This window comes from Larimichthys crocea, chromosome XII (genome assembly GCF_000972845.2).
Source record: "Larimichthys crocea isolate SSNF chromosome XII, L_crocea_2.0, whole genome shotgun sequence".
Lineage (NCBI taxonomy): Eukaryota > Metazoa > Chordata > Actinopteri > Sciaenidae > Larimichthys > Larimichthys crocea.
Window position 1 is genome coordinate 3,481,595 of NC_040022.1, and position 23,183 is coordinate 3,504,777.

General features: G+C 47.5%; 1 protein-coding gene across 2 annotated transcripts; it reads right to left on the minus strand.

The window, feature by feature from the left end:
* Positions 1-1,613: 1,613 nt before the first annotated feature.
* Positions 1,614-21,833, minus strand: mbtps1 (membrane-bound transcription factor peptidase, site 1). Of its 2 annotated transcripts, none has more exons than XM_027285450.1 (23): positions 21,603-21,833; positions 16,580-17,163; positions 15,576-15,842; positions 13,825-14,040; positions 13,620-13,730; positions 13,431-13,540; positions 13,186-13,302; positions 12,731-12,798; positions 10,295-10,397; positions 9,629-9,780; positions 7,727-7,888; positions 7,469-7,613; positions 6,729-6,917; positions 6,470-6,642; positions 6,275-6,390; positions 6,018-6,174; positions 3,957-4,081; positions 3,805-3,882; positions 3,555-3,695; positions 3,328-3,459; positions 3,072-3,198; positions 2,497-2,627; positions 1,614-2,399 (listed from the first exon to the last, which is right to left on the minus strand). In XM_027285450.1, exons 2-23 carry the CDS (start codon positions 16,782-16,784, stop codon positions 2,221-2,223), a joined length of 3,204 nt encoding a protein of 1,067 aa, XP_027141251.1. In that variant the 5' UTR covers positions 16,785-17,163; positions 21,603-21,833; the 3' UTR covers positions 1,614-2,220. The 2 variants fall into 2 exon arrangements, with proteins under 2 accessions (XP_027141251.1, XP_027141250.1); XM_027285449.1 differs by having other exon boundaries at positions 1,614-2,426; positions 21,603-21,832.
* Between the last annotated feature and the right edge of the window lie 1,350 nt (positions 21,834-23,183).

The window sequence follows — 23,183 nt, forward strand, 5'->3', positions numbered from 1 at the left end:
GGTGACAGATTCACAGGCTGATCTGCGCCTATTAGGCTCGGATAAGGAGGCAAAGCTCAGGCCGACCCGAGCGCACCGACGTGCATCACCTCTGATGAAATCAACCTGCATCAGTGAATTCAGCCCAGAACCAAAAAACTAAAAACCCAACGAGTGAGCCGGAATTAATCCGTCCAACGTGTAATCACTCCACTGAAAGGAATGAAATCATTCCTTCTGGAAAAGTCGGCAAAGGAAGCGGATGATGAATGACATCTGAGCGAGCCGCAGAACAAAAAGGACTGAGCTCATGTCACAAGTTTAAGCTCCACAGCTTTGGTGTGATGACGAGCAAACGTCAGGATTCAAACTGAGGCATGACACCGACGAGCAACTCCCAGTTATCTCCAGCTTCAACTGGATAAACAAGTTACTGTGCTGCAGGTTCCTCAAAGAAACCGCCCTGACCCGCCATCACAACGGAGAACCAGCGACAGCTGAGAGGTTCTGTTGGTGTTGGTGGATGTTTACTTCATCCACAGGCGGAGAAACAAAAGGAAAGCTGTTAGTCACAAGCACTGATGCATCATGGGAAGTCCTCCAGCAGTCTATAGTCGGTCGGTAGGACGGTTCTGGACTCTTAAATGTGGAGAGGTCGTCTGCCTCCAGAACCAGAACTGTGAGCTGGTTCTACGGGAGAGGAGCTTGATAGCTGAAAGCTCTGTCTCCTGTTCTACTATTGGAGACTAAAAGAACCACGAGGCTCCATGCTGGAGCCGGTGTCGTGTCAGAACAGGAGCTGGGCAAGTGGCCAGTGTAAGCGGGCTCAGCAGCCTCTACGGACATGATGGCAGAGGAGGAGAGAGTGAAGAGGACGCTGACGAAAACATTTTATGGAGGAAATGTTTTCTGGTTTTGCTCAGTCTGTTAGCTGCTGTTAGCTCATGTTAGCTCAGTCTGTTAGCTGCTGTTAGCTCATGTTAGCTCAGTCTGTTAGCTGCTGTTAGCTCAGTCTGTTAGCTGCTGTTAGCTCAGCTTGTTAGCTGTTGTTAACTCATGTTAGCTCAGTCTGTTAGCTGCCGTTAGCTCATGTTAGCTCAGTTTGTTAGCTCATGTTAGCCCTAGCTGCTGTTAGCTCATGTTAGCTCAGTCTGTTAGCTGCTGTTAGCTCAGTCTGTTAGCTGCTGTTAGCTCATGTTAGCTCAGTCTGTTAGCTGCTGTTGCTCTGAGCTCACCGCCAAGCTGACGAACTGAATGTTTGTACCAACAGGTGTTATGGACGACCAGGAAGAAGAAGAGGAGGTAACCAGGCTCAGCAGCCTCTATGGACATGATGGCAGAGGAGAAGAGAGTGAAAAGGACGCTGACGGAGGAAGCTAAGAAGAGAAAAGGAGAGAGTGAGCGAGCAAGAAGCCGCCGGACAAGAGTAAATGTGGGACTGACTTTTAGTGGTTGGTGAGAGCTTGGTGAAATAAAAGGCTGAAAGACAGACGCCGAGCTGGGCTGACTGCTGCTGGACTAGGCAGTGAGATCAGCTGCTGCTGGAGACCTGGTATTGTAATCGGAACAAATACTCGAGTACAGCTGGACATAGTTACACACGACGCTCTGACCATGAAGAAGACAACAAAGACTTTTTGAATATGCTTTTTTAATTGAGATATATTTGAACAAGTCTGTCGATCATCATGGAGGAGGAGATGAACAGAACGCCTGGACTTCATAGAAAATATAAAAACAATGAAAAGAGGAGGAGGTCGTCACATGGTCCTCGTGTTGGAAACATCTGAGTGTGTGTGTGGGTCTATTTGTACTGTATTTCTGTGTGTGTGTGTGTGTGTGTGTGTGTGTGTGTGTGTGTTAGGGTACGAACAAATTCAATAAATAGAAAAAGTCAGACACATTTCATTCATGAAGAAACCGTTTGGTCAGAGAGGAGGGAAATGTCAGAGACAACACGTCTGTCTCAGGCGTGTTTGTTTTGCTTTTTTCGGTCGGGTGTGTGTGTGGTGTGCTTCATGTCGTGTGTGTAACACTGTTCATTAGTCCACAAACACACAAAACACCCACGAGAGGCACGAAAACAAAAAAACGAGGTGTGTTTGCGTCCGGCCGCCTCGTGTTCGCCGACTGTCAGACGTCGGACTCTGAAGTCGCTGCTCAACACAAGTTGTCCCTTTAACAGCGTCTCACTTTGGGAGGTTAAACCGAGCTCCACCTCCACCAGCAGCTCCGTCCCGCTCAAACTGTGGGGTTCTTCCCCGTCGTCGTGGTCTGCTGCTGCTGGAGGTACGTGGGCCGCTTGATGCGAGGTTTCCTGCGCTTGGGTTTGCTCTTGGCCTTCGTGAGCTGGACCACGAAAAACGACAGGACCACCATCGCCCCCAGGAAGGCGAACACGGGGATGGTCTGGCCCACTTCTTGGTTGTAGCGCCCGGGCATTATCCCTGAAAGTGAGGGGAGGAGGTCACACCGGGTTTCCACGGAAACCACCTGCTTAAAAACTTTGAAACTTACCTCCAGGGATGTCCCAGGCGCCGCTCTCCCCGGGAGACAGAGGTCTGACCTGGGGACGGTAAGCCCGCACGTTAGGGAGAGCCACTTTGTCCAGGTCCACCGAGAGAAGCTTCTGGTGCTTCCACAGGTTACTGAGAGGGTGAGACAGGAGAGAGAGAGGGTGAGACAGGAGAGAGAGAGGGTGAGACAGGAGAGAGAGAGGGTGAGACAGGAGATCTACATCGAGTTTCACCGTGGTATGGTGGCGGTATGTGCAAAGCCACGAAGACACACAAAAGACGACGCTGATGAAAAATGCTGGTCAGGTTGGAGATCTACTTTAAGTTTTATGGTTCAGTCCTTTGACAGGTTGGAACAGAAACAAAAAAAGTCATCGTGATCTCAGGCAGGTTGAGAAACATCAACAACAACCTGGAAATACATAAATATTCAACAGTTAAATAGTTTTTGTTTGTACGACTGGAAGTTTGGACAGGGTGTTTTATTTTGAAAATCCACTGGATTCTTTAGTGTGTCTGGACCGCGTTGCACCGTGTCCGGTTGGAATTCAGCTGTTACTGTTTCGTCAGACGTACCTGGGTGCGGTCTCGTTGACCGGCTGTGGCTTCGCCCAAGACAGGTGGGGGCAGGCAGGTAGTGGGCGGGGCTTCGGGTCTCCCAGGTGAGCCTCTAGCACCTTGGAGTAGCGATAAAGATGGTTTCCTGGCAGAACGGAGAGAACACATCGGATTAATATCGCAGGTTTACGAACTCCAAGCAGAACATGTTCCCGTTAAAGGAACAACACTGACAGCTGGTGGTTAACAGTGGTACTGCAGTCTGAATCCTCACCTTCCAGCCTCTGGGGCAGCTGGCGCTCGGTGCCCGTGGGCGGTGCCACCCTGCTGTGGGAGTGGCTGAGGCTGGGCGGGGTCATACTGTAGGAGGTGTACTGAAGGAGAGCGTCGAGCAGCCAGAAACAGTCTGAGAGACAACAAAACGTTACTGCACGTGCTCAGCGGCGCCTCATCGTACATAGACACCAGAGATTTGTGTGTGTGTGTGTGTGTGTGTGTCACCTTTCTGTCTGTGCGAGTCGTCGATGCAGTTCGAGTCGCCGTACAACGCGATGCGACCTCCCCCGTCTGACGGCGTTTGGTACAGCCCGAGTATGGGAACCCCCTCCACCACCGCCGTCTCCTGTTTTAACACTTCCAGACCTGTGAACACACACAGAGGCGTTACATCTGGACACACACACACACACACACACACACACACACACACACACGGCTGCTCTCAGCACTAAGCTGTGCTTCATGGCGGTACCTTGGTCCTTTAGATTCTTGGCGATCACGATCCCGTCCTCTGGGAAACGGGCGATGCTGCAGCCTGAGGCGTAGTACACTGAGAGAGAGAGAGAGAGCTTTCTAAAAAACTGCAGGAGAGTGTGTGTGTGTGTGTGTGTGTGTGTGTCTTACTGTCGTGGTCGGCCAAGGTGAAGTCTCCCTCGTACAGCCCGTCGCTGAAAGCCATCCCCCACACTGAGATCAGGTCGTTCAGAGCTGGAACGTTGGCGCCCCCTGTGTCCGGCATCCACCACTGCCTGCAGGACGCACACCGGCACAAGGAGATGAAGACCAGAACCAAACTGAACCAGACCAAAGTCATAAATCTGAGTCTGGATCAGAACGAGTCTCAAATGAACCGTCGCCATCCAGTTAAAGCTGAGTGACTCAGACTAATATTTAAAGACTTTATTTAGCTGCTTCTGAGAAGTTTAATCCTGCGACAGCTTGAGCGGCGAGGATCTGAAAAGTCGTGACGTGCGACGTCAATTCCAGGGCGAGGAGTCAGCTACGGCGTGATGTTCATCTCGTGATCATCAGAGGTTTAATCACGGAGGAAGAGGACGCATCGATCATCGTGGAGAGAGATTCCTGAACAAACCTCGGCTTCTATAAAAACACTCTGTGATTCTTATTGAATTTATCTGCGACACAAAGCTCGTCACATTTATTACATTCATAGAATAAAACTTTGCTCCTCGAACAGAACAGTGTTTTCAGGTTCGAAGTGGACGAGGAGCTGCTGCCGTCGTGCTTTGCACCGTGGGTAACGTAGGCCACCGGGTCCTGATGAAGAACGTGTTTAATAAAAACAGACGATGGCTCTGCATCGATTTTTGATCCGAGTCATGAATATTTCATGACGTGGACAAACAGAGCTTTAATCTTTAACCTTGATTTCAAAGATATTTCTTCTTCCCTGCGTCGTTATACACGACACGAGACACTCGATCACAGTTTCCTGATGGACACTGAAGTAAACTGCTGACAACTGTAGCTGCTGTTAGCTCAGTTTGTTAGCCGGGCTGTGAGCTCAGAGCACCGGGGGTGTTAGTGTTTGTACCACCGGGAAGAAGAGTCAATGTCGTGCTGACAGGGGCCCCAAAAAAAATAGGTAAACACCAATATAAAATGATTAAACCATCATCAGTGAGTATATATATTTCAAATCTAATAATGAAATGAATCATCTCTTTGTTTTTACGTGTTTTGGGCATTAAAAGTTAAATAAAACTGGCCTTTAGCACATTTTTAATCTTCATCAAACTGTGAACTGCACTGCAGACTGTATGCAGACTGTATGCAGACTGTATGCAGACTGTATGCAGACTGTATGCAGACTGTATGCAGACTGTATGCAGACTGTATGCAGACTGTATGCAGACTGTATGCAGACTGTATGCAGACTGTATGCAGACTGTATGCAGACTGTATGCAGACTGTATGCAGACTGTATGCAGACTGTATGCAGACTGTATGCAGACTGTATGCAGACTGTATGCAGACTGTATGCAGACTGTATGCAGACTGTATGCAGACTGTATGCAGACTGTATGCAGACTGTATGCAGACTGTATGCAGACTGTATGCAGACTGTATGCAGACTGTATGCAGACTGTATGCAGACTGTATGCAGACTGTATGCAGACTGTATGCAGACTGTATGCAGACTGTATGCAGACTGTACGCAGACTGTATGCAGACTGTATGCAGACTGTATGCAGACTGTATGCAGACTGTATGCAGACTGTATGCAGACTGTATGCAGACTGTATGCAGACTGTATGCAGACTGTATGCAGACTGTATGCAGACTGTATGCAGACTGTATGCAGACTGTATGCAGACTGTATGCAGACTGTATGCATGTACAAATCACCAGCAGTAAATATTGTGCTAGTACTAGTTTTGAACTACAAGACGCAAAACAGTTGCAGGCCTTTGATTAGAGTTCTGTAAAGCTTCTGATGGGATAGTTCGGTCCTAGAGATGTGGTGACAACAGCTGCACAGAGGGGCCAGTTTGATTTTTATGTCATGGGGCCCAAAGTTCCTGGCGGCGCCCCTGGCGTAACGTAAGCCACCATTTTGATACGTTTCAAGACGCAACAGTGATATTAGCTACTATTAAGAGGAACACTCGTATAAAGAAACGTTGTGTTTATGCATCTTGACGTCAGCTTTGAGTCGAGTACCTGGTGTTTTCGTCGTAGAATTTGACCTTCCTCATGACCGACGTGTTGTACCAGTCGCTGAAGACGATGAGAGACAGGCCGTTGTCGATGTCTCTCCTCAGCTTGGTGATCTCTTCGGGGAAGTACTCCTCCTCGCTGTCCACCATGAGCAGCGTGCCTGCAGAGACACGACGGCAAACAAACCGTTTGTTTGTTACATGCGGTGCTCGGCTGAGGCCGTCCTTTAAAAAGGGTGGAGCTGCGTTTGGTGTGCTCACCATACTGGCTGGCGTCGAAGCAGGTGATGGGGGCTCCGAGCACCTCGACAAAGTATCCCATGCTCCTCAGGTGCTGGTACATGTCCCTGAAGTTGGTGTGGATGTGGTCTCCGTTCCTGGAAACATTTTGTACAATTCAAACGAGCATTTAATGAAAGAAGACACACACACACACACACACACACACACACGTACCAGTCCAGTGGGTCGTTCTTCATGCGGAGGTTGTCTCGGGGAAAGTAGCCCGGCGGGTAGCGCAGGTTGTGGTACTGGTCCCACAGCACCCTCTTACTTCGCGGGGGAGTTGGCACGATCTTCACCTTGATGGGCAGTTTGACCGTCGAGGTCAGCTCGCCGCCCACTTCGGACTGCAGAGAGGTCAAAGGTCACGAAGGTGAATCACGGGTTAGATAAAGTTTTGGAAAAAAAAAAAGCTGCTCAGAAGACGACTCACATCATTCTCTGCGGGCGACGCCACCGTGACCATCACGTGACCTTGAGCGATCCCTTCCCACGACGCCGCCTTCTTGGCCACGGAGATGGACACGGCCAGGTAACCAGCCCACGGCCAAAGCACCGGCGAGTAAGAGACCGCCACGTCGATGTGGTCTCCGTTCTGGGGGAGGTAGGGCTGCCAGATGGGCTGAACAGGAGAGAGAGTAACCTTTAGAGCAAACGCTCACGTTCAGGTTCCACAGCATCGTCATGTTTAAGTACTAAGTTATTGGCTGACTTGATCTTCCAGAACAAAAGTCGGTTTTCGGTGTCAACCTTCCTATTTTTAGCAGTATCAATATCGAAACCACGTCACATGATCATCAGTAAACAGACGGAAACTGCCAGAGACGTTTTCTCTGGGACGTTAGCCGTGGAGTCCGTGTTGAGGACTGACTGGGTCAAGTTTGAGCTCAAAATTTACAGATTTTTTTCCTCAAAAGTTGCCAAAAACACGACGATCACATCACAGCTGTGTGCAATGTTTCTTCTACTGAGGAGTTCATCATACGAGCTGAACATAACCGCTGTGAAACAATCAGAAAGTAACTGCGTGATCTCCGAGTCTTGAGAGAAGACCGCTGCAGTACCAACTTTCAAACACTAGACGTCACCGTTACAAGTAAAGTTACATGTTCTTCCTTTAAGGAAGTATTATTCAGACAAATCTCGTGAGTTAAGGTGGCGTCGTGTCCTCACCTTGTCGACGATCCTGCCCGTGACGCCCATGCCGTTGAGAATGGTCACGTTGACGATGGTGGGCATCCCTCCGTAGTAGATGGGCTGAGAGCAGTAAGGCCACATGTACGGACACTCGGTCAGGTCGATGTAGCTCGGAGAGAGACTGGCAGGAGGCGAGGAAACATAAACATGTGATCGGTCTGTACTGTGAACGTTTATGGAAGCAGTGTAGGTGTTTCTGAATCAGCTCGGTCTCGTGTCCGCGTGTGAACCCACCTGGCCTGAGGTCTGTAACTGTTGAGGATCTGATAGGCTCGGATGAGGTCCAGTTTCCCGTGGCCCTGCTCAAACATGTTGACGCCGGGCAGCCTGCGGGCCGAGGCGATCAGAGCCTGCTTCATGGATGCCGGGTTCACCAACTCCCTGTTGAGGACGGTGCTGGAGGACAGAGGAGAGCAGGTCGGATCAGTTTTATATCGGTGAATCTGGTGTTGGATTCAACGGCTTTTAAATCAGAACAATGCTGTAAGGAAAGATGGATGGGCTGGTCTTTATGTGGGAGCGGTGCCTGTTGTCAACACGGGTGGTATGATGTTTAATCCAGCAATGCGAGCTCGCAAAAATCAGCTCAGTTACAGCGATGTAACAAGAGGGCTTTCAGTGTGCGAGGACGCAATATCGACAGACTGAGAATAAAAGCCAGCATTAATCAACACACACACACACACACACACACACACACACACACACACCTCCTTCCTCTGGGACATGTTTCACTGCCTGCTCATGTAGGATTACAGCACAGGAGATAATTACGCCGCACCGAGCTTTAAAAAACCCGACATGTTCCCTCTGATGTCAGCCTGACTACAGGTCACGCTCTGGAGACAGCTTTGGCTTCCAGCAACGTGCAAATCAAACGAACAATATATTAGAAAGTTTCCACAGACTCGACCTACAACGCCGCTGTGGGAAGTTATGAAAGTGTCGAGTTCAAGTATCGAGATTGCGTCACGTGATCAACATCACATAAACAGACCGAGCAGGTCCGTCGCTTTCCGCGGAGAAGTCACGGACCGTGTCACGGAAACTTTTAGTGTTTTGTCAAACTTGTTGTGTGGAATGATTCTTATACTGATGAGCTTATTATAATGAACAGCTGTTTCTTCAATATTTTGAAATCAGACTGCAGTACCAACTTTTAACCACTAGGCGTCACTGTTACAGGTAAGTTACATATCGTTCCTTTAAAACATGTTCACACTTACGCAGACGACACACAGATTTACCTGAGACCTGATGGCAAAATTCTGGGAATTTTCAAAGTTGGAAACTTTGGGAATTTATGGGAATAAACGAGAATAAAACAGGAATTTACTAAATTAAAGGTCGGCCCTTTAACAGTGAACTCAAATATATTTTATCATCGTCTTGACTAAAACAACCCGATTTTCTGCAGGTCCACTTGAATATCTGCTCTTCCTCAGTCACATGCACATAGCACACTGCTTACTGCAGGGCTACTGAGGCCACGCCCCCCTCTACCTGCACAGGTGATCTCTGTACCTGGACCACACTTTAGAGCCCAGAGCACACAGAGACCGTTGAAGACACACATGTGTGAGTCTGTGGACTACAGAATATTGTTCAATAAAATAATTCAAACTTGAAGTTCTACTTACAAATAAATCTGTTTTATTTTGCATTTCTGCTTAGGACAAAATAAAACGTTCATCTTTGGATATGATGCAGTTTGTTTGAATTATCCACAATTTACAGGTAATTCACATAATTCCCCAAATTCCTGAGCTGAACTTCCCATGGAACGTTTAACCCGAGAAGCCTCGCTGCCGTCAACTGTTGGATGGTTTTAACTCAACAACGTAAAATCATTGTTGACTCCTGCAAACCACATCAGCTCCATTCAAATTAAGCTCAGTCCTAACTCGTGTGTGTTCATGACCCCGAGTGACACACTGCTCTGTAACTGAGCCTGAAAACTTTCCTGTCCTGGGATCGTCTGCTCAATAGTTCCTGAACTGAATCTATATATTTGTATATTTCCATCACACACTGACTTGTAATCAGCTGCGTCTCTGTGTCTACTAAAAAATGATTGGATTCTACTGAAGCCTAACATTGTGGTAAACACTAGATAAACACAGTTGTGATACTGACCTGGCCAGTAGAGTAACGGCGCCAGCCACCACGGGAGAGGCCACGCTGGTGCCAGACAGAGAGCGACAACCCTCCTTCATCCCCGATCCCCGAACGCCGGAGCCGTACGTGACGATGTCTGGCTTCACTCGACCGTAACCGCCCGGCAGCTCCTGCACAGACAGATACAGATGATGAGACGGGAGGCGGCGAGGAGCCTCGAACATCACCTCAAACTTTTATCAGTATAAGATTGTGAAACTTCTCACACACACACACACACACACACACACACAGCAGCTGTCTTCTGGAAAGCTGTAATTCAACATTTAAAATAGCTCTTACTCTTAAACGTATGTTTGTGTTCATGTCATTACGCCTACATCGAGCCACTTCACAACTCCTTGAGTTGCTTTTTTGGAAGAAGTACACCATGCGATGGTGAACACACAGAAAAAAGCTCTGTTGTGTGTTACATATGGGCGGTGTAGCCTCTTCATGGCTGGCTGAGTGGGCAGAGAGACATCTTCAGTCTTAATCAGATGGCTGCTTTGGGCTATGACTGATAAAAAAGTGGAGTGTGTGTCTGTGTGAGCTGACATCATGGTTGACTAGGTTTTAAAGTCAGTCACTGGAGTAGATGTCTGCTCTTAAACTGATAAACGTGTGTGTGTGTGTGTAACTCACCCAGGTGGTCATGCCTCTGGAGGAAAAGCGAGCGATGTTGTCCTCGAAGTCGATCCCTCCGACCCCGATCACGTCCATCTGGTCCGCGGGGTTGTTCAGGGTGCTGACGGAGACAAACTTTACTTTACTTCTTCTGTTACTCTCAGTAACGTGTCACACTTCTTCTTCACTTCTTTCAGCACTAAAACACGGAGTGTGCAACAAAACAAAGCACAAAAAAAAAAAAAGCCTCTCCTTCCTGTTTTGCCCTTTTAACGATCTTTTATAAAGGAACACGAGTCAGCGTTTGTTCAGCGAGGCGATAAAACCCAGATGGTCAGGAGGTCATTTGGATAATTAAAGCGGTGCAGGGGTAGTAATTAAACGAGGACGTGGACTTCATTAAACAACAACAGAGAGATTATTTCACAATGAGAACATTCAGATATCCATTTCATCTAACGCTGAAATATTGGTGACGTGGTTCGGAGACTAAATCACTGACCTGTGATCAGGTGAACGGTGTCTCTGTCATTCGTACGTCTGTTCTCACACTATGTAACTTTGGGCTCCGGGTCGGGAGAAGTACGTAACGCTTTACGGCACTAAGTCACACAGCAGCAACTATTTCACTGATTCTGGTGAAACTGGATCATATTTTATGGAGGAAATGTTTTCTGGTTTTCCCTCTGATGTCCTCCGGCTGCTCCGCCTCAACTCTCTGTGATTTACAGAGTTTATGATGGACAGTGAAGTAAACTGCTGACAGCTGTAGCTGCTGTTAGCTCATGTTAGCTCAGTCTGTTAGCTGCTGTTAGCTCATGTTAGCTCAGTCTGTTAGCTGCTGTTAGCTCATGTTAGCTCAGTCTGTTAGCTGCTGTTAGCTCAGTCTGTTAGCTGCTGTTAGCTGCTGTTAGCTCAGTTTGTTAACTGCTGTTAGCTCATGTTAGCTCAGTTCCTGTTGCGGAGCTATGTTTTACTCCAGTTGTTAGCTGCTGTTAGCTCAGTGTTAGTCTCGTTAGCATGCTGTTAGCTCATGTTAGCTCAGTCTGTTTAGCTGCTGTTAGCTCAGGTTTAAGCTCAGTCGTTTAGCTTCTGTTTAGCTCATGTTAGCTCAGTCCTGTTGCTGCTGTTAGCTATGTTAGCTCAGTCTGTTAGCTCAGGTTAAGCTCAGTCTTGTTTGTGCTGTTAGCTCAGTCTGTTAGCTGCTGTGTAGCTCATGTTAGCTCAGTCTGTTAGCTGCTGTTAGCTCAGTTAGCTCAGTCCTGTTAGCTGCTGTTAGCTCATGTTAGCTCAGTCTGTTAGCTTCTGTTAGCTCAGTTAGCTCAGTTAGTTAGCTGCTGTTACTCATGTTAGCTCAGTTTGTTAGCTGCTGTTAGCAATGTTAGCTCAGTCTGTTAGCTGCTGTAACTCATGTTAGCTCAGTTCTGTTAGCTCATGTTAACTCAGTCTGTTAACTGCTGTTAGCTCAGTTAGCTCAGTCGGTTAGCTGGCCTGTTAGCTCAGTTGTTAGCTGCTGTTAGCTCAGTTTGTTAGCTGCTGTTAGCTCATGTTAGCTCAGTCTGTTAGCTGCTGTTAGCTCATGTTAGCTCAGTCGTTAGCGGCTGTTAGCTCAGTACTGTTTAGCTGCTGTTAGCTCATGTAGCTCAGTCTGTTAGTTCTGTTAGCTCATGTGCTTCAGTCTGTTAGCTGCTGTTAGCTTATGTTAGCTCAGTCTGGTTAGCTCATGTTAACTCATCTGTTAGCTGCTGTTAAGTCAGTCTGTAGCTGGCTGTTAGCTCATCGTTAGCTGCTGTTAGCTCATGTTAGCTCAGTCTGTTAGCTCATTTTTAGCTCAGTCTGTTAGCTGCTGTTAACTCGTGTGTTAACTGTTGTTAGCTCATGTTAGCTCAGTCCTGTTAGCTGCTGTTAGCTCAGTCTGTTAGCGGCTGTTAGCTGCATGTTAGCTCAGTCTGTTAGCTGCTGTTAGCTCATGTTAGCTCATTGTTAGCTGCTGTTAGCTCATGTTAGCTGCTGTTAACTTAGTTAGCGCAGTCTTTAGCTGGCTGTTTAGCTCATGTTAGCTCAGTCGTTAGCTGCTGTTAGCTATGTTAGCTCGTCTGTTAGCTGCTGTTAGCTCATGTTAGCTCAGTCTGTTAGCTGCTGTTAGCTCATGTTAGCTCAGTCTGTTAGCTGCTGTTAGCTCATGTTAGCTCAGAGCACCTGGGCAGTGTTAATGTTTGTGCCACCTGTTTCATTTAAGACCTAATTTAATACTTAAAACCTATTAAATTTAATAATTATTATATATTATTATTAATATCACATGTGTAAGATTAAACTGACTCCAGGTCTCACACAGTCGACTTTCTCTGTATAATTAATGTTACTGTCTGAAGCAGGCAAGAAGAAAACATCCAAGACCTCCAAGAACAAACCGACTGAAGATCACGTCCTTCTGCAGGAGTGATAGCATACCCATACAGAGGTCCATCGTTGCCGATAGCAGAGACCATGATCACTCTGTTGGCAGTGAGCTCCCACACCTGTCAATCAAACAAGAAGTCGGTGAGTCCGTGTGCTAAAAACAGTTTTTCTTACTGAGACTGAAAAGTTGATACAGAACAGAGCATGTCGGCCCTCTGTCCACGCTGTGGTCATGACTCAACAACAGCTGTGTTCAATGCAGCAGACAATGATGTTGTTTTGGAGCTCGTCTGGAGTTCAAACGTTGCCATGCACCCGGCTTGACCCGTTTTCACTGACCTGCTTGTTTTTCTGCCTCATGAACTCATTGTGAAGAGGGTGTAACTTCAGTGGGAGGACGGGCGGTTTGAGAACTATTTTTATGTCTACGCAAACATCCAAACATCTGCTGCCAGGTTGCTCCTCACCAGTTAAAGTTGATCACCGCGTTAACACTAGTGTTTTACCTTATCAACAAAGGGATGGTCCATGAAGTCAGGCCCGCCGATGCTGAGGTTGAGAACGTCGATCTTTTTCAGGATGGCGTAGTTGAAAGCGTCGAGGAACCACGATGTGTACGATACCTGCAAGAGTTTAAAAGCATTATATCAAAGATTTAAGAATAATTACAGCAACGGAGGCAACTAGAAAAGAATCAAGAGAAAGCTTCTCGCCCACATGGTGCGTCTCACTTGAGGCGAGATGTTTGTACCTGGTTGTTGGTGAACACTCTGAAGATGTGCAGCTCTGAGTCGGGGGCAAAGCCCTGACACTCCCTCATACTCGCAATCACTCCTGCTACAAACGTACCGTGACCGAGACCTGGAAAACAAGATCATCATCCTGTTATCTCTATCTTTTATACCTCCTTCATGTCATCATCACCGTTCTTCCTCCTCACCATCGTCCAGTGTCTTCTCATTGGTCCAGTTGGTTCTTTCCTTTACGTTCTTGAAGTGTGGGTGTTTCTCACTCAGTCCTGTGTCAAACACAGCCACCTTCACACCAGAACCTGAACACAGAAGAGACACCTTTAATCAGAACGGGTCAACAAGTCTCGGCCACCCGGCCCGGGCTCTCTCTTGAAAAAATTCCGGGAGTCTAACCGGTGTGTCCCATCTGCCAGAGGACGTCCGCCTGCAGGATCTGGGCGACGTGGCGGGGGATGGCCCTCAGAAGACGGCGGCTGGAGTGGCGGCCGGTGGCGTGCCAGAAGCCCGAGCCCAGCGACAGGCTGGTTCGTCGGAAAGGGCGGGACGACTGCCACGACTGCCATTTTTGCGTCCCGCGGGTGGCGTTGCAGGGCGCGGTGGGTTCGGGCGCTACGGAGACAGAACACAAGCAAATGAGTCAATGAAAGTCTTCCAGGTGTGTTCAGATCTTCTGTTAAACATTTGATGTTCTACTTAACTGACTTTTAATTCTGCTAAATGAACCTGAACATCAACATTCACTCCCAGTGTCTCAAGAAACTCAGGAGTCATGATCGGCGATCGATTGTTTCCCCTTTTTGTGCGTCACTGTGGATAAAAGCGTCAGATGACTGAATGTAAATCTAACATAACGAACGTGGACTTGCCTTTCTCAGGTATTCTGCTGAGCGGAGACCCTGCGGCCACTTTCTAACCGCTGATCGCTTCAATTTGCTTCGACGGAATTCAGCACACGTACGTGTAAATCATTTCTAACTTGCTCGCAGGCGTTTTCCTGCATCCAGAATAAATTCACCCACTTCAGTTAATAAATAAACCATCTGGTTACTTAGTGGGCCAAACGTAGCGAGACTTACTCTGCAGCGTTTCCATTAGCCTCTCTGGAGTACACCGCTTATTAAGGATTGTTTATGGCTGGTCAGACCTCTGACCCAGTTACCCATGAGCATTCATCTTCTAACACACGTCAGTGTTGAGGTGGAGGCTGAAGATGATTTGTACTTCTGTCTTTACAAGCGCTTCACGTTTCATTCACACACATTCGTAAACCGACAGCACAGATGTGAGGAAGCCTCTTGGATTAGAGATGAAACGTCTTCACGGATCTATGACCAAGTCCGGCTGCCCCAGATTTGACTCTTCTCAAAGAAACATGAGAACCTTTATGAGTTTGTGTTGTTTGACAGACGCATGCAACTTTTTAGATAGTCTCGGTTTCAGAGACGTTTCGGGCTGACTGTGGACCGGTCTGATCGTCTGATTGGCGGCCACAGCCACCTCCACTTAAATGAATGGAAAAACTTTTTTAAAGCGTTTTGTCCGCAGCGCCAGATCCCGTCTGAATGAGTGTGACGAGGTCGAAGAGGATCTGAAGTGAAGTTCAAAGTTGAATATTTCTAACGTGAACATCGGATCATTCAGATAACGTGACTTTTCCAGCACAGAAAAGGTTTCACGCTCCACACATGGCCTCCATACTGACACTACATGTGTATGTGCTGGCTGGGGGCACACTGAAGCCTTTCATCCAGTGCCAGGCACAAGGCGTGCCCTCCACCCCTCCATCCCTCCATCCCCCATCCCCATCCAGGCAAGCCCCACCACACTGACTCACCTACTCCCTCCCAGGGTGAGCAAACACAGACGTTCTCTGTGCTTCCTCCCATCCCCCCCAACACCACACACGGCAGCATCAACACCCCAAAGTTGGCCTGCGCTTCATGTTAAGATATACAATCCTTTCTTCAGAGAGAAAAGCATCCTCTGATTCCACAAACAAAGACACATTCTGCTGTGAACTGCAGCAGACAAACAGCTTTCTGTATCTTTGTGGAGTTTCATATTTCTCAGGCGGCCATGCCAACCTCAGAGCCGCCTGTAATCCTTCTTTTCCTGGAGCAATAACGGCATAATGTCGGACTTACAGGGGACGTATTTGAGCATGCGGAACACTTTGCGCTGCGGCGTCACCCTCTTGATGTAAGGGTGGTCCTCTAAGGTCAGCAGGCTGCTGGGCGAAGCTTGACGGATGTGCACCAGCTCGAAGTCGCTGGGGAAGTCGGAGGCCGGGTTTTCTCTGGGAACGATGTGCCACTCCAGCAGCGCTCCGTCGCCGGCGTTCCGCAGGGCGCTGCTGATGTACAGGCGGCGAGCTTTGGCCGAGAAATACCCCGTGAATCCTATAATGTACTCTGCAGAGACAGACATGAGATATGAGGTGTTTAATATATCTGTGAGCTGAGACAGACTAAACAAACAAAGACATTCTGCTGATTTGGTTTCCAAACAAGAAAAACAAGTCTGTGTTTCATTATTCTGTCGGCATTTATGAATAACAAGGTGTGCAAACTCGCTGGATGGGATGTGAAGTAGCCTGGCTTCATGTCAGCATTTGAAGAAATAGCAACATGATGAAAGTTTGGATTGTATCGTGTCATAAAAATAATCTACAGCTTACATTGACATATATACTTGTGGCTCACTGGTTGGTTGGACATCTGCCACGATTATCAACAGCAACTCTATTAGTAAGGTATATTTGAAGTTAGTCATGGAGTTCCACAAGGTTCTGCACTTGGACCACTTCTATTCAGCTTATATGCTTCCTTTAGTCAACATTATGGCCTCCAGCTCCACCGTAAAGAATCCTGGAGTCGTCTTTGATCAGGATTTGCTACATAAAACTAATTTCAAGGACTGCATTCTTTCACATCCTGTCTCAAGCTGAAAAACTAGTCCACGCATTCGTTACTTCTAGGCTGGACTATTGTAACTCACTTTCCTCGCCACCGTCACCCAGTGTTTGCTCGTGGTGGGGATTAAAGAGTACAGTCTGGACTCTCTGCTCTGTATGGAAAGTATCATGTGGTAAGCTCTCCTCCTTCGGTCTTTACTACACACGACAATATATATCATCGGTCGGTCTTACCATGTTCCACCACCTTGGAGGAGAACTCCAGTTTGAGGGTTAACTCTGAGCAGTTGGAGCCAGATGACGAAGGGAGGGGCTCTTGGTTGGTGGCGTGGCCACTGGAGCCGGATTTGGCTCCTCCCGTAGGCTCCATCCCCACCAAAGGCAGGAAGCCCACCAGCAGCCCCAGAAGCATGGACGCCCACACAGGAAGCACGAGCATTTTGGACCGTGAAGTAGTGAAAACTCTTCTTTTGACTGGGGCGGGCCTTTAGAAGTCGAGCAGCAGGTGTGAAATAAGCAGCTAAAATCTGGTTCAGGGTCGGAGGGGGGAGGAAGGGGAGGTTCAGGTCCAAAGCTCCAAAAATGAGTCCATACTGCAAACGGCCTGAGCAGCTAGATTAATTTCTTTCTGCGTTTTCTCTCCATGGTGGTAGTCCAGGGTGGAGATCAGTGGCGCTGCCAGAGTAGAAACATAGACGCCATGTTGAGAAGTGGAGGAGCGGCGGGTGGATGGACGGAGGAGAGTGGTGGGAGCAGTGACGGACGGACGGGCGGAGGGACAACGCTGGAGTCAGTTTACAGTTCCACTGCAGTCCTTCCTGCAAAGAGAAAAGAAACAACCGATACTGTCAAGCTCGCGATTATACCCACAGAGCATTGCTGTCACTTGAGATTAATGGAGAATTGATTTTGCGATCCTGCGAACACTCGAAGCACGTGGGATTAAATCTCCATCAGTTTCACAACTGCGGCTGTAAAACGATCGTTTTGTGGCCGGTAACTCTCAATCAACGTCTGAGCAGAATGAAGCTATAATAACATCAATCAGACCTGGAGGAATTCATTAAAAAAAACAACAACATTGTGGTAACCTGTATGTGTTTTTAATTGTTCTATAAAAAGGTGTGTGAGGCAGGATGTGGTATAGTTGAATAGTTAAGGTGGCATCTAGCCGTGAGGTTCCAGATTGCAAACAGCTAAATACCCCTCGCCTCACTGTAACCTTCTAACGCCAAAACCCCACTGCACACGTCTCGGGCACGCCGCGTACACGCCATGATTTTGGTCCGTATAAAGAAAGGACACCCACAAGTTTCCTTAATATAATGTGAACAGGTGAGTTGTATATAAATTCACCCTCAGTACAGTTGTCATGAACGGGGAAATTAGCTACAGAGACCAAAACTGTTTTTTGTACCAGGCTGTAAACATGTTTATTTCTGCTGTGAAGTTGGACATTTGGACATGGAGTCTCCATTAACTACACCAACAGTCTCTGCGAAGAGGACGGTATCGTCTGCATAGAGAAGAACATTCATTCTTAAAGTTCTGCAGAATTAAGAGCGTGGACGTTACAGGTTTTGTTGGAGCAACCAGGCGTCATTCAGCCCAACTCACGTCCACTGATGATTCACGACTTTGCCGTCATTGGTCAGAACACAACAGGTATCAGAGTTTGGCCGGGCTCGACATCTCGCTTCATAGTGAACCTCGTGAGGCTCACCGAGAGCTTATCTGCTTAACTTTTCATTTGTGTTACTGTCTCTTTCTCTAGGTACATAGTCTCACTTTAAAATTGATAACTCAAATATAGGTTAGATAATATAGCCTATAAACATTCACTGCTGCTCTTTGCTGCTCTGCAAACATATATGCAACGTAGATACGACTGTATCAGTCCGGATTTATCAGTCAGGCTTCGACTTTATCAAGGCTGTTTGGCCTCGGGTCTATCTGTCTGATGAAACTTCATGAGAATCTTATCACAGCGGCTCCGTTTACATTTCTGCAGCGTTCAAGGAAAGCAGTGCTTCTTCCGCTGCGCTCGGGGGATGGAAGGAAGGGAAGTTTAACCAGGTCGATCCACTCGTGAGGAGTTTGTGCTGCCCTCAGAACATACATGAAGAGAAAACTCCATCTTACCTGCAGGGCTGAAAAACACACCTCCAAAGAAGTTACTACAGATGCTCAAAAACACCAACCACCACGACCAGAATCATCCAGGCTGCCTCGTCTGACCTGAAACTGTTGCGATATACGACTCCCCGACACACACACACACAGTCCAGAATCTTTATGGACTGCATCAAAAGGGAAATCTGGGCAGGTACAGGATCGTTTCCCTGCAGCCTGAGGCTGCAACCACCTGGTAATGAAATACACCCCGGCAGACGCACACACACACACACACGCGCACGCACATTTGCCAAGCTTAACACCCGACGGTCGGGTCCGGGTTACATAAGACGGCCTCACTTCCTCGGGCCGAGCTTTCAGTTGTTGTTTTATTTACTGATGGAGCTCACCCATCGGAGCACCACCCGTCCTCAATCCGGTCAGAACGTCCTCAGTCAGAGCTGCTGAGCTTTAACTGTTCACAACGTGTGTGTACTTCAGTTTGTAATGAAGTTATTTAAACATCATTTCTACATGAATCGAGTGTTTTGATCACAGCCTGTGATTGGAGGTGAACGGGGCCATAACGGGCCACGACCAGAAAGCGTCTATGGTTACATCGTCCCTCGGCTAACGTCCACTCTCTGTGGTGGTGAAGGTGGTGGTGATGGGGGTCCTCTCGTCTACATTCACCCCGGAGGTTTGGTGCCGTTTCTTGTGGCCCGGTGTCGTGTTGACTCAGGTAGCCCCAGCCTGTGTTTTACAGCCCTGCCCTGACCAGCGGGGCTATTTTTACTGCCAGTAGTCGTTAACTTCACGTATTGTTGTCTCAATCCTGCCCCGAGCCGGAACCGGTGATCCAGCCCCACCCAAACTGCCCCCGTCCACCTCCTGTCAGAGCAGCCGAAGGGGCTTTTAATTACACCGTCTGCACTTGCACCACTCGCCCCATATCTGCAGCTTTTATCTGGTGTGTCATTAAAGACCGGGGGGCGGCTGCCATGTGTCAACACGCACACAATGAAAGGAAGGACGAGGTTTAGTGGAACGTCTCATCGTGTCCTTTAAGATGAAGGAGACGACCAATCACACGGCTTCAGATACCAGCACAGTTTACAGTTTACATTACAAAACTCTTTTTATATATCATGCCTTTTATCCTCAGTCTGTGTGAAGGTTGATTGTTTTTCATGTTTATTGTAGGTTAGAGATATTTCTGTCTGTTTATTAATTCTGTAGTGTATGCTACACTTTCCTCTGCTGCTGCAGACAAGTAAATTTCCCTGTGGTGGGATGAATAAAGTCTATCTAACTTGATTTTAGGGGTTTTTATGCTGGGAAATATATTTTAAAGATCAAATTCTTGGTTCTTAAACAGTTTCAATTAGTTTTTCTGTCAGAAATTTAAAAAGTCAGAGAATTATCATATAAAATCATATGAAACATGAGTTTTATTGTCTTAAATAGAAGAATGCTTAATTAAAGAAATAAAACCAGTTTAATGTTTGATGTCATTTGTCTTCAGGACACACATTAGGTGATGTGGAAAGATTTCGGACTGCAATCGACTCAACCATCCGCCCGCTTCCAAGTGTGTAGGAGAATCTACGGTGGCCTTCATGTGCCAAAACAGGTCATTGTTGAGACTGATACATATATTTAGTTACACACAGGTCACAGCAGATGTCACTGTTACTTGTTCTACTACTGTAACAAACACGTCGGTGTCCTGGTTTAACGTGCGACCATGTTAAACGGCGACCGTTAGCTGAGTGCGTCTGTGGTCGTCATGGTTACGATGACTCGTGAACGTCTCATTGTGTCGTTTTAACTACAACACGACGACCACAGCAGACACTTTCGCCTGATGGTCGTCACGACAACCACAGGCGCTTTCGCCTGACGGTCGTCAGTTAACACGGTCGCTCTTTGGTCTGCAACACCGGCACAAGATGGCCACCTGCGCATAAGAGGACCCTCTACACAGATTTTAATTTTTATTTATTTTGATTTTAGACGCAACAAAAACACAAAAATTCATTTTTAAAGGTGATTATGAAAAGCTAGTTATACAAGTTATAAATGAAATGACTGACAGCAGCTAGTCTAAACACACACACAGAGACACACACACACACACAGACACACACACACACACACAGACACACACTCACAGACACACAGACACACACACACAGATAGACACACACACACAGAAACACTCACAGATACACACACACACACTCACACACACACACACAGACAGAGACAGACACACAGATAGATACACACAGACAGAGACACAGACACGCACACACACACAGACAGAGACAGAGACACACACACACACACAGACAGAGGGACACACACACACACAGACACAGAAACACACACACACACACACAGAGAGAGAGACAGAGACACACACACAAACACACACTCACACAGACACAGACACACACTCACACACACAGAGAGAGAGACAGAGACAGAGACACACACACAAACACACAGACAGACACACACACACACACAGACAGAGACACAGACAGAGACACACACAGACAGACAGACAGACACACACACACACACACACACACACACAGACACACAGACAGACACACACACACACACAGACAGAGACACAGACAGAGACACACACAGACAGACAGACAGACACACACACACACACACACACACACACAGACACACAGACAGACACACACACACACACAGACAGACAGACAGACACACACACACACAGACACACAGACAGACACACACACACACAGACAGAGACACACACACACATACAACACATACATAGCTATACACGAGCAACACAAACACCCAAACACACACCTGCAGTGTTTCTATTAGAAACACGTTAGTCTTCAGTGTTCTGTTGTTAAATTAACGTCTCCGTTCTGTGGTTTATGGACTCCTATAGTCTTGTTGTTGTCGTTTTGTGTTTTTGTTGTTGTTTTTTTGTTGTTTTTGTGTTTGTTGTTTTGTTGTTGTTGTTTGTTGGTTGTTGTGTATTTCCTCTCGTCAGTCTTTATGTAAACATGCTGTTTAGCTCACATGCACACGCCTGTTAGCTCTGTTAGCATCGCGCTGCTAACGTGTTGCTAACACTCACCGAGAGGCGCGGGCCCGCGCGCGGCAGCTGCGTGTCTCGTGTCGGTTACCGGTCCGTGTGTTCACGGTCAGTGTCCGGTCCGTGTGTTCCCGTCAGTTTCCGGTCCGTGTGTTCACGTCAGTGTCCGGTCGGTAGTTTCACGTCCACCGAGCAGAAGCAGCTAGCAGCTAGCAGCTAACTGACTGAAGCCACAGCCGCAGACACTGAGGGCGGAGGGGCGCCAGGTCTCAGCTGCGCATCCTCCGTAAACCTACGACCGGTCACCCCTCTGTGTGACGCTCTGGAACAAACCTGGCAACCCGCAGGGCCTCCACACACACACACACACACACACACACACACACACACACACACACACACACACACACACACACACACACACTGCGGGTTTACCAGCAGAGGGCGACAGACACGGCAGAGAAGACAGACAGATAGAGAGACAGACAGGCAAAGACAGAGAGAGAGACAGACAGGACAGACAGAGAGAGAACAGGCAGACAGAGAGAGAGACAGACAGACAGCGAGAGACAGACAGACAGACAGAGAGACAGACAGGCAGAGAGACAGGCAGACAGACGAGAGAGACAGCAGACAGAGAGAGAGAGACAGGACAGACAGACAGAGAGAAGCAGACAGACAGAGCAGAGAGAGCAGACAGACAGACAGGCAGAGAGACAAGACAGGACGAGAGAGACAGACAGAGAGACAGACAGGCAGACAGACAGAGAGGAGAGACAAGATAAACAGAGAGACAGAAGACAGACAGAGAGAGAGACAGAGAAACAAGAGAGACAGACAGACAGACAGAGAGAGAGAGACAGATAGACAGGAACAGACAGACAGACAGAAGAAAAGGCAGATAACAACAGACAGACAGAGACAGACAGAGAGACAGACAGACAGACAGACAGAGAGAGAGACAGGCAGAGAGACAGAGAGACAGAGAGACAGAGAGACAGAGAGACAGGCAGAGAGACAGGCAGAGAGACAGACAGATAGATAGATAGATAGATAGATAGATAGATAGATAGATAGATAACTCCAATACATAATGAATGTATATGTATAATAAATACTTGACTATACAAGATATATATACTACTACTACTACTCATCATTTTAATTATATGAAATAAGAAACAGATCTACAAATAGAAAGAGAGACATAAAAACTGTATGAAATTAGTGCAAATTATTATCATTATTATTATTGTCCTGTGTCCTCTCTGCTGAGACTGAGCTGTCGTACAGTCTGATCTCAGTCTGTTGTTGGAGCAGAGACATCAGTCTGCACTGAACACACTCTTCTGCCGGTGAAGGTGTTGTGCAGAGGGTGGTGGGCGCTGTCCAGGGTAAATGGGAAAGTAGGAATGAAGGTTCATGTCCAGGGATGGAAAGAATCACTCTTTACATTGCACATTTATCCATGCTCAGTTTGCACCTTATTAACTTTCAATATTAACTTTCCTTTCAGTTCTATCTTGAAAAATATATGAGGCCATGTAACTGGAACCAGCAGTCAGCGCTGTGGCCTCACAGCATGAAGGTTCCTGGTCCAAACCTTTGTTTGTATGTTCTCTC

Coding starts and splice junctions, on each gene's coding strand:
- mbtps1 (XM_027285449.1), bottom strand. CDS start 16,784: ATGCTCGTGCTTCCTGTGTGGGCGTCCATGCTTCTGGGGCTGCTGGTG. Junction 7,614..7,726: donor AGTTACAGACCTCAGGCCAG/GTGGGTTCACAC, acceptor GCCTCCTGCCAG/TCTCTCTCCGAGCTACATCG. Junction 6,643..6,728: donor CGTCGCCCGCAGAGAATGAT/GTGAGTCGTCTT, acceptor ACCTCTCTGCAG/TCCGAAGTGGGCGGCGAGCT.